Raw genomic sequence first — 12,336 nt, 5'->3', positions numbered from 1 at the left:
TAGGGAATATCAGCATGGGTTTAAACAAGAGCTAACAGTTGTAACTATACACGTTCATGTTATATGTTCCTTTTGCCTTGACCTTTGACATGTTAACCTCAAAATCAAAAGGCATATTCCTTACCATCTTCCCAATTGGCCTGCTTGTAGTTCAATGGGTTGTCAAGATATTGTGCGGAATGGCAAGGCTGTACCGATGGAGGGACTGACAGTAAACATTTGATATGACAGTTTGTACACACACACTCTTACATATAGGTGAATGTACCTGTGATTGGTTTCTTCGGTTACGGGTTGCTAAGTGAGGAGATGTCATCCAGAGAGTTGGAGCCTGGTGCTCCTCTCAGTGGTACAGGTGGACTGCACACACCGCTGAACTCTCTGAAAAAACATTGAGCATCGTACCAATAAGTGCGCCCTCACTACATAGGTTAGCGGGCCATTGACTTGTAGGTCCGAGCTGAATTCCATTCAGTGCAAACAATTTGTAAGAACGTGGGTGGGCAACCATGGTCAACATATTTGTTTCTAAATATGTGGTACACATTCATAGTTCTGGTAGCTTTGATTTTAATTTATCCTTAAGTATGCAGTGTTGTTCCAAAATAAAGAATGACAATTATATACATTTACAATTTGTTACAACTTTCATGGCATAAAATAGACCACGAAGTTCTTAACAAAAACAATGAATGTAGGACTAATCGAGCACGTTTTCATGCTTCCACAAAACTTATTAAGAAACCTATATTAACCATCAGGACACGTCTTCAGACTACCTAGACGGAAATTGTTAATTGGCATATTTAAACTATGTTTCACAGTAATGACATCACCACTGTTTAAATGTACATCATTTAATCTCCATTAGCCATTTCACAGCCAAGCAGAAAAGACCCACAGGCACTCGCCTTGAGTTATAGGTATTTGAACTGTCCATGAAAACTGACCTTGAGTTACAGGTATCTGAACTTTCTATGAAAACTGACCTCGAGTTATAGGTATCTGAACTGTCCATGAAAACTTACCTTAAGCTATAGGTTTCTGAACTGTCAATGAAAACTGACCTTGAGTTATAGGTATCTGAACTGTCTATGAAAACAGACCTTGAGTTATAAGTATCCGAACTGTCTATGAAAACTGACCTTGAGTTATAGGTATCTGAACTGTCTATGAAAACTGACCTTGAGTTATAGGTATCTGAACTGTTCATGAACACTGACCTTGAGTAATAGGTATCTGAACTGTCTATGAAAACTGACCTTGAGTAATATGTTTCTGAACTGTCCATAAAAACTGACATTGAGTTATACGTATCTGAACTGTCCATGAAAACTGACCTTGAGTTATAGGTTTCTGAACTGTCCATGAAAACTGACCTTGAGTTATAGGTATCTGAACTGTCTATGAAAACATACATTGAGTTATAAGTATCCGAACTGTCTATGAAAACTGACCTTGAGTTATAGGTATCTGAACTGTCCATGAACATTGACCTTGAGTTATAGGTATCTGCACTGTCCATGAACATCGCAGGATGAAGGCTTCCCTTCTGATGTGACATTGGCTGCCAAAAAATAAACAATACATCAAAATTACAATTATTGTGCTATCAATAGAACATGAATGTAAAACAGTCACAATGGTGACTGACAAAAATATAAAGAATGCATCAAGATTACAATAATTATGCTCAAAATAACATGTAAGTAAAACAGGCATATAAATAAAGACATGTACTGCCAAATTGCCAGTTAAATATTAAATACACAATTTTAAGTTGAACATTGCCATGAGGTTTGAAAACAGCATTTAACGAAATATTTTAAATATGCATGTATTTAAATGACAGTGTAGTTCATACAGTATGAACAACATTGCTATAATGCTATGAATCGACCAATAAGTACAGGTCAGTTGATTGAACGTATATGAGTTCATTATTTCTACTTCAGGTGTTAATTATAGGACATGTGTTGCAAACTCTATCATATATTTACTGGAAAAACGGTCTTGGATGAACAGAAAGGCAGAGAGATATTATTCCATGTTTGTCTATTAGGTAATTTTACAAGTGGTACTCACAGGTTTCCAAGTGCTGAAGCTGGTGTCATGATCGCTTATCATGGTGGGGGACTCAGTCCCAGTCTCCCTGCTAGCCCTCGACCTTGACCTTTCGTTTGACCTTTGGGTCATATGACCTTCTGGGCCGGTTACCTTCTGGAAAGCTTTCCCTTTGTTTAACCCTCCAGTGTCACTGATAACATAAGTCGGTTTGTTATTTGTTGCATGGTTTGCCCGAGGAGACATGATGTTTGTGGTTTCAAAGTCCACACTTCTTGCTCCCTGAATGGCGGCTTACATTTCCATCTCTTGAGAATCAGTCAGCTCATTATCGTACTTGTATTTTGGGGAGTCATATGATTTCTGAATAAAAAAGAGTGGAAATCGGTAGGATTTCCGAAAGAAAACAAGTGGGAAAAATATGGTTTCTTCGGGTAAAGGAAATACAAATTATACGATATTTTGAAACAAATGAAACAAAGTTTTTGAGAGAAAGCAAATGAGAAAAAAGATAAGAGTTTTTAAACGGCAACGTACCTGGTAAGGACAAAGAAACAATGTGCAAGAAAACAAATATACAAAACATATGGTTTTGTTAAATGAACATTTGGTTTAACATAAATCGTTGAATTGATATCCCCAACCAAATAAATTGTATTTATGGATGTATGCAATTCCCTTGATAAACAGTATAATCCACACACACAAAATAAGTGAAGGGTAATTGTTCTTATGCATTGAAATTTTCTTCATTGATATCTATACATCCCTAAAGTTTCATGTTGAAATATTGCAGCATATCTGAGATATAGCTCTGAAAAATTATATAACAAAAAAGGCAATAACTCTTATTTTAGAAAATGTCCGGTAATGGTTCTTGTGAAAAGCAATTTCTCCTTATTGACACCCATGAATTTTCATGTTGAAATCTTGCATGGTGTCTAAGATATGGCCATGAAAAGTTACATAATATAAAATACACAAAGGGCAATAACTCTTAATTTAAAAAATGAAGGGTTATGGTTCTTGTGCACGGCACATCTCCTTATTGATGTCTATAAACCCATGAAGTTTCATGTTGATATCTTGTAAATGTTCTTAGATATAGCCCTGAACAATTTGTGGCAGACAGACGGACCAAATGACGGACGGACGGCGAGGGATAATATAACATGACAACTCAACATTTTAAAAACATTGCAAATTATAGTGACAGCTGCCCGGTGCTGGTAATTAAATCAAATTACATAAAATTTATAAACACGTACAAAATGAATGACAGACGCCTTATCTCTTGAAATAAATTTGTAGACGAAGCTCAGAAATTCTTGAATATTGAATTAAAAACTGATTAATTTGTTGCACATTTTTAACTTATTTTACCTGCTTAGGCTTGAGAAATTCTTACTATAGGGGATGGGTTTGTAAAGATCTCCTTATCATCCCATTTAGAAAATATACCACAACTTAGAATGCGTTGTTGTGTTTTTGACATCAATTCAAAACAGAATTACACAACAAATATCATGTGTTCTATAAATAGGATAGTGTTCTATAAATAGGATAAGTGCCTAACTCGAAGGTCGGTTAGGGTTAGGATAATTTCTGTATTATTTCCAAATAAGGAACCCATTCTTAGCATGAGGTCCTTTCAATCCTATGAGGGTGTATACTAACGTGTGGGAGACAGTAAACGAGGTCAAGTCCATTCTGTTATAATTTAAGGTATTTAATGCGCTTAAAAAGCTGGAACATAGACTGATGTTCGAAACCATTTGGCAAAATCTTCTTGGTGTCATTAATAAACTCTGCACAACTATATGGACTGGGGGCGTTACTATTTGACAGGTATTTCGACAAGTTATGTTGGGTCTTATAATCAAACTCGAGCACGGAATCGATTTGGGCAACCATTCCGATTTTAATGTGATACAGGTTCGTTGTTTGTGTTTGTTTATACATTTCGTAATTACTAGTACATACTGTGATGAGAATTGTGTTTGTTCAAAAGCTGAAATGGTACTTGTATTTACAATGTACCATGTGTAACCATTTCTTAAAATAAACATGTAAATGATTATACATATAGATAGTTTTTACTACTACCAATGATGTCCACATACATCATTAATTAAGATTTTGCTTAGTTCAGTTTAACTGTGGTCAAAGTTGTATACAAACAAAACGTAGTCTCAACTAAACCATAGAAATCGGAAGTTATGACATGAACGGCGAATAGAAGATCAAGGCATATGACAACAATGCCATTCGCATTGACATTTCGTTTGACATAGAACAATGCCCAGAGTGTGAATGTGACAGTTTAAGGTGACGCTGTGCAACAATGCACACTAAATGGTTAATGTATCGCATTTAAGACCTTACACTTACCCCTTGAATTAAAATAGCAAACAATGAAAATAACATAAAAACGAATAGGTCTTTTGTTCAAAATATTTGTGTATTACTTCCATTAATAAAAAAATATATTTTGTTTTAATTTCTACGACAAAATTAGATTACGATCTTCGATGTAATGAGATATGTCGGTTTATAGCACGATCATTGGTTATTCTTTAAATAGATCCATTGAAGGGAAATGCTTTCAAGCCCATTGAAACTTTGGTAAAACAAATAACATGATTTCATATACCATCAACATATTATGCTACTCTGATCACTAGGGAGACGTCCAAAAGCGGAATGTATACATCGATTTGTCGAGATAGGGCTAGTTGTTAGAAATCCATTGTATTCCTAAATAACTATTATTGTAAGGGTAATTGATGTAATAATCCATACCGATCAAATATAATACAAATGTATTATGTTAATAACTAGAACCTAGAATTGTTTATAACATTTGTAAGTATGGTGTTATTAGTGTTGTCTATTTACAACATGAACTGTTCATGTTATATAGTGTACGTTTTTTCAGTCAGAAGATTATGATATATAAAATAAACATGTAATTCAGAGTCACACGACCACATCAACGCCTTTAGAAAGCACGGACAAGTCAAGCACTGGATCGGCAGACGAGCACATGCATGTTAACATATCATATTGTCCGGTGTGTGTGTTTTGCAGAATGTCTAAAAAAGATATAATAGTATGTCACAGAATAATGTGTTAATTAGAGTTGTTTTGCATCTGATACTTTTTGTCGTTACTTGCGTGTGAGTCAGTGACATACCTGTATCGTCAACGAATCAATTTGTAAGACTTCCGCTTGTACTGAGGATGATGGACTTGCGTTATCGTTTACAGTTGACTAGTTAATGCATAACAATAATATTGCAATAGCTATAAAGCAATGTTACACGTCTGTTTCAGCGAGTTGAATTGGTTAACTATTCTTAATATAGCAATTAAAGGCTTAATCTCAAGAAATTCAGAATCGAAATTCTTGTTTCTAATACTATTTTTATTATAGAAAACCACCTTATAAGCAGAAAACAATGTACTTATAACAGATTCTATCAAATTGAACAACGTTGCAACAACAAAATTACCCACAACAGTTCAACATTAATACAAAGAAACTTGATTATCTCTTGGTAAAAAGGCAAAAAAACATAGTTGATAATTCATCCGTTTGAATCATTTAAAGGAATTAATTGTCATTTTCTGTCACACATAAATAAATTAACAGATGGTTAACTTAAACATACTGATTTAATTAAAATAATTTGATTATAGTTTAGCAGTCTGCTTTGTTCAATGGAGCAATTTTTTTAATGTAGTTGAGTAAGCAATGTATAAACAATATAATTTGTTCAAGATTATATCGATCATGCTATTATACAATTTCACAATTTCAGAATTTAACCTTATATGTCTATAAATATTATTTTGACGTCGATTTTAAATACACACAATGTGAATGTATTTAAGAAGTTGAATGCATGCGTGATCTTGTTTGTGAACTTGTTTTAAGTGTTAAGTCAAACATTCATAAAATTGATTTGTGTTTGTGTTTGGTTTGTGTATTTAAGGGAAAATGTGATACGAAAATGCAATCATTACGGTTTCATGTTTCATACTTTTATCTTCAGGCAAAACAAAAAGTAGCTATTGCATTACAATATGTTTTCTTTGTCGTCATTTCATTATTAACATTGATTGTTCCAATTCATATGTTAAATCTTTTCAGTTTCATGATAATAATTTATTGCATTTATTATATTTATCTGATAATAATAACGAATATTTAATGCAAACTAAACAAAGCTATTGAAACATAACAACACCAGTTTAAATTGTCGTCATTGGAATGGATTTCTAGGATAACATTTATTGATGAAGACTGAGAATTTTCATAAAAGTAATTTGTTGCATGCATGCATTTGTTTTTTTAGTTGTTTTATTGATAATATATAATGTACATACTCGTAATTTTTATGAAAGAATTATAATGCATTATATATTTTGCATAAATTAAGTTCTTTTGCATGTGCTAATATAAATACCTATGTTTTATATTAAATACAATTATATTTCAAAACCCCTTCATTTTCTGTTTGGTGTACTTATTAAATTGTGTCGATTGTTTTTATATCGCTTTATTGTTGTCTGTAAATATGTGTTCAAAATATCTTAATCTTGTATTCCATAATAATGAATTTGATAAATGATTTTCTAGGATTTTATGTCTTTTAATTTTACTTCATACTTCAGCTTATTCATGTGTCTGCGCGTAAATTTGCGCTTATTGAACCAGTAAAAAATTGTTCAAAACGTATCCTTTTTACTGCTGAGTGCAATTAAGGAAAACTGGTCAATAATCATAAAAATGGAGTAACTAACGTGTCCATAAGCGCACAAAACCTGTTCAAAATGACGATTATTTCATCTTTATGTTTTCTGTGTTTATATTGACAGAAGCGCCAAATTACGTTATCATATAATTATAAATTTATCAAATATGTTTTGCCAGCAATTGAACATCAGCATACAGAAATCAACTTTTTGTTAAGCATTTAGTGTTTTCTTAATTTAGACATTTAATTTGAATTTGTTTGTGCGGAATTTATAGGCTTGAAGGAATACTGTAGTTATTGTTATCTAATAAATGTAATTAACTCATTGTATATATCGTATTTAGACACAACGCATGGATGATCGGTAAAGTAATTTGGTTGCAGTACTGATTTCCTTTAAACGAGAGAGAAAGTTATTTGCTGAAACATCACACATGAATCTCTACAAAATAACGTGTCTGGTGGGCAAAAAACTACGCCAACAAGAGGAACGACAAGTTGTAAAGAGAGATTTTAGCAATGTTCATTGAATTGCCGCCCCTCCTTTACTTGTCCTTGAGGACAGTGAATAATGTCGTTTAAAAATGTGAAATTACATCATGTATACATAATCATGTCGATGGTATTTACAATTAAAATATATATTATTTTTTAGTTGTATATTATTCCTTCTAGTAAAATTTAAAATAGATTCTGCATTTCTGAGGCACACTGTCATTTAATCACGAGCTTGTTATTGTTATATTGTCAATATCTGTTTATTACACATTGATTTTAAATAAGTAATATACAACTTCTATTCTATGCGTGTCGTTTGAGAATGTCTAATATAAAGTGTGTAAAGAACTAAAATATTTGTCCTTCTTCAACCATAAAACGGATATTTAATCTTCCGTATATTCATATCATGCTCGATAAACCAATTGAAATAGTAAGTATAGTCTTCTTCGGATCTTGTGTGCATAACGCCTACTGGCAAACACTTTATTGTACATGTGTACAACCACACAGACTGCAGCACAAGGTCAATCTATTATCTGTCTAGTAACACTCAATCTTTTGAAAACATGGTTTTTAAACACTATCATGAAGCAGTGAAATGCAAATAATCCGGCTAAATTAGAATAAATGCATTAACTATAAACGTGAAAATATCGTCACGTATTACCAAATTTCGCGGAATCGCTGCCTGTTTTACGAATACTAAAAATTCCAAGAGAACATCTGACTGCATTCGATAAAAAAAATTAGATTTGTCTCTGAAAATAGAATAGATCTACTTTAGAATAAATATCGCATTTGTCCATGAAAAGAATTACTAATAATTTAATTTGATGTTGTCATTTGTTGAGAATTTACATAAATGTCATGTCAAGTAACTAGTGTAAGCATGTATGAAACGAAAATCCAAGTACTTAAAACCCTATAAGACGCACATGAGAAACGTCTGAAAAACGAAAATAAATGTTGATATTCATTTTAACAGGAAATTGAGCGCATATATTCTTCCTTGTTGAAACTAAATTTGAAGAGCATTTTATACGACGAACCGGAAAATATCTCAGATCTCCGCCTCGCGTGCTGTGAATCTAGAATCAAATATAAGTGCTATTCGATAAAGGAGAGGATTGATAGTTATAATGTAAGTACTTTGTTCTGTGTACTGTAAGTTTAAAAATAAATATAATAATAAGCACACAGCACCTGATGCATGATGCGATGAACAAAAAATAAACAGTTTTCTGTATCAACGTAATTACACGTTGTAAACAATTACAATGTGCAATGTCAATACGGAGCCTGCAAGTGTTTACTATGACTTAAGTTTAAAACTCTAAGTGTCTGGTCCGGTAAGCTTGTTTTCCTACACAAATTAAAGTTTGCGAAAAGGGCGCTTTTTCAGTTTAATGACGTGAAATTTTATTTTAATTGATGTTTTCTGAATAAACACTGAACAACCTTAATACAAGTTATAAATGTGTATAAAGAACTCAATACGCGGAAAATCGTGCCGAAAATGGTTATTGGGACTACACAACCAGATAGCACGAATACTTTTTTATACAGTTCAAATAACCAGAACTACTTTGAAACATATACATATTTGACCATATTGAAAGAAATCAGATGCTCACAACAAAAAACCATACAGGACCTCTTTCAGAATCAAAACGAAGGTTATAGGATCGATATTTGACATCTAAACGGCTTAAGGTTCTGTGCCGATTAGAAAACTGTCCCTATAGATTATCGGAAGACTGTAAGGTACTGATAAATGTCTATTTCTTTTTCTCAAAACATCACAAAGCCATCACGTTTATCGTGTATTGTGTCTCGACGAACTATGCGACATTTAGTTAAATTGGATCCATGGATCGTCGGTTCGAATCCCAGCCCGACCAAATAACCTTTGTCGGTAATGGTCCGGATTTTGTGTATATAGAGAGAATATTTAGTAAGTGCCTCTGTATACTTTATCCGACGAATTGAAGAAAATTTCCGAGCCTAGTAAGCCTTTCGGAGACGAGTCGGATATATTCATGCACACACACACACACACACACACACACACACACACACACACACACACACACACACACACACACACACACACACACACACACACACACACACACACACACACACACACACACACACACACACACACACACACGCACGCACGCACGCACGCACGCACGCACGCACGCACGCACGCACGCACGCACGCACGCACGCACGCACGCACGCACTCACGCACGCACGCACGCACGCACACACGCAAACGCACACGCATACACACACACACACACACACACACACACACACACACACACACACACACACACACACACACACACACACACACACACTCACACACACACACACACACACACACACACACACACACACACACACACACACACACACACACACACACACACACACACACACACACACACACACACACACACACACACACACACACACACACACACACACACACACACACAGACACACGCACGCGCGCGCGCGCACACACACGCACACACACATGCGCACGCACACACACACATACACACACACGCTGCATTTGCAGTGCAGCGATTAATTACTTAACAGTTCACCGAAATTATGTTTCTGTACATGTAAAAAGGTCCTTATGTTCTCCTCTTACTCTACCAAACAAAAAGACTGTTGTTTTTTTGTTGTTGCTTGGTCATCTTTTTTTCATACAAAATTGTTTATGAAAAACGAAGAAAACATTTCAATGTTAACTTATACCTTATTAGGAATGTATAATTAACATACGCATAAAATAAACGACAAACAAACGAACTACTATGTACATTCTGCTTGTTAAAAAAAGCAGTCTACTAACAAATGTGACATGCTATTAATACCTTCTTATGAATATAACTGTTTAACATAAACGTAAAGTAAACGACAGACTTGCAAACTTATTCATGTACACTTTGCCTCTGAACAGACACTACTAGTATATATTACATGTAAATATTGGTCATTTATGTCAATTTTTCTATACAATGACAGTTCCTTTTTCTTGTCTTTTTTTCTGATAACGAAAACTGTATATGTTTGTTTTTCCTTTTATTCATACGTAATTGTTAATGAAAAAAACGAACGAAATTTCTCAACCGGAACTCATTCCAAATTATGAATGTGTTTATTTGACACAAGCAAATTAGGATATTTAGATGGACAATGTGACCGACATACGTTGTTGTGTTTTGTTTACAAATTTTCCCGTAAAAACAGCTATCAACACGAATATATGCACCGTCAGTTATCGTTTTATTCCGTCTGTTGATCTAGATATATTTCGTTTTTGGATATTTAGATCGACAATGAGGCGAAAATACAGTTACCAACATGTATATATGTACCGTTAGTTATCCTTTTACTCCGTCTGTTGATAGAGATATGTTGCAGACTAACAATTCTTTTACACATTTTTCTGAAGCAACAGTAACCAACATGTATATATGCACCATTAGTTATCCTTTTATTCCGTCTGTTGATCTAGATATATTTCGATTTTGGGTATTTAGATCGACAATGTGACGGCAATACAGTCACCAACACGTATGCATGCACCGTTGTTCATCTTTTATTCCTTTGAGAGTAACCGATTGATAAGTCTAAGCATATTCAATTGTGTTTTATTTTTCGTATATTTAGCTTGACACTACATAGAGAGCCCATCTGTTGATCTAAGATACTCTTCGTTTATCTGTTGGTCTAAGATACTTTTCGTTTATCATACAATCTAGATCGAAAATATCTGATGATCTAAGATACTTTTCGAAAATGTGAAAGACATACGTATTTATCCTTAATATACATTTAAAATGATTTAGAATGATAATGTGGCAAATACACAAGCATACTTAGTCTTTCGGTACGTGTTTTGATTTCGTTTCTTTGTCTACCACGAGAATCTGACAATTAATCAAAGCATATTTGTAGACAAATAAATTTAAATTGTGTTCCATTTGTTGTTAGTTTTGTTACAATTTTAATCGTGAACATCCGTCAGTTTATAGATTTAAGCGTATCTCGTTTTCGTAAATTTTTGATTACCAATATGAAAAACGCAAGAACCTTTTCAATGACAGAGATTAAACGCGTAATTATACAAAACACTCAAATATTACAATATATGTATAAGTAATGATAAGCACCAAACATTTGGATTGCGTATGTTAATTTTTTGACTTTCATGAACATTTCAGACTAATAATAACAATAATAAACAATAATTTGCTGTTCGTATCATGATAAATGTTCTCATATTATAATTATTAGTAATGTTATGGTAGATGTGAAATGTAATGTATCTCATAAAATGTTAATTTTTGACTATCATGAATATTGAAGACTTATAATAATGTATTATGTTACTATCATGATAACTGTCCTTATGTTATTAGTAGTGCTATGGTAAATGTGAAATCTTATGTATCTTACGACACTCATACACTAATACACGCACACAAACACACGCACTCACGCAAACAAACACACACACGCAATGACACACACGCGAAAATACGCGTACGCGCGCACACATACACACACACACACACACACACACATACACACAATAACGCAATATTTCATTTATCCTGCCACGTGTTTAAATAATTTAGTTTTGTTTTTTCGAAACATGCTTCTATCGTTATATTGTTAACTAAAATTCTAAAACGCATTACAGTTACTGATTCTAATATTGCGGAGTAATATTATATGGAATCTATTTGTGATAGTCTTGCAACTTGAAATGGTCAGCAGTAAGAAAAATAATTCATAGAATTTTAAAATAAATCTAAACAAAGTAGCACTAATGCATTGACTTAATGTATTACGATACATGTTCATGTTTCTTCTTTGCTCTTGAATATGGTTTCTTGTTTAAACCAAAATGGCATTTTCTTCTTTGATTACTACCTTCACAACGTCCAAACACATAACCGTAGCCAGGGGGGTT

General features: G+C 33.6%; 1 protein-coding gene across 1 annotated transcript in view; it reads right to left on the bottom strand.

Moving 5' to 3' along the window:
- Window positions 1–267: 267 nt before the first annotated feature.
- Window positions 268–12,336, bottom strand: part of LOC127832678 (protein CFAP20DC-like) — a 223,417-nt gene continuing 211,348 nt past the window's right edge. Inside the window, exon 19 of the mRNA XM_052358301.1 lies at window positions 268–381. Within this exon, the coding sequence (XP_052214261.1) occupies window positions 288–381 (94 nt within the window). The 3' untranslated portion in view covers window positions 268–287. The remainder of the gene's footprint in view (window positions 382–12,336) is intronic.

The sequence above is a fragment of the Dreissena polymorpha genome, chromosome 5 (genome assembly GCF_020536995.1).
Source record: "Dreissena polymorpha isolate Duluth1 chromosome 5, UMN_Dpol_1.0, whole genome shotgun sequence".
NCBI classification, from domain to species: Eukaryota; Metazoa; Mollusca; class Bivalvia; order Myida; family Dreissenidae; genus Dreissena; species Dreissena polymorpha.
This window is presented reverse-complemented; position numbering and strand designations above follow the sequence as displayed.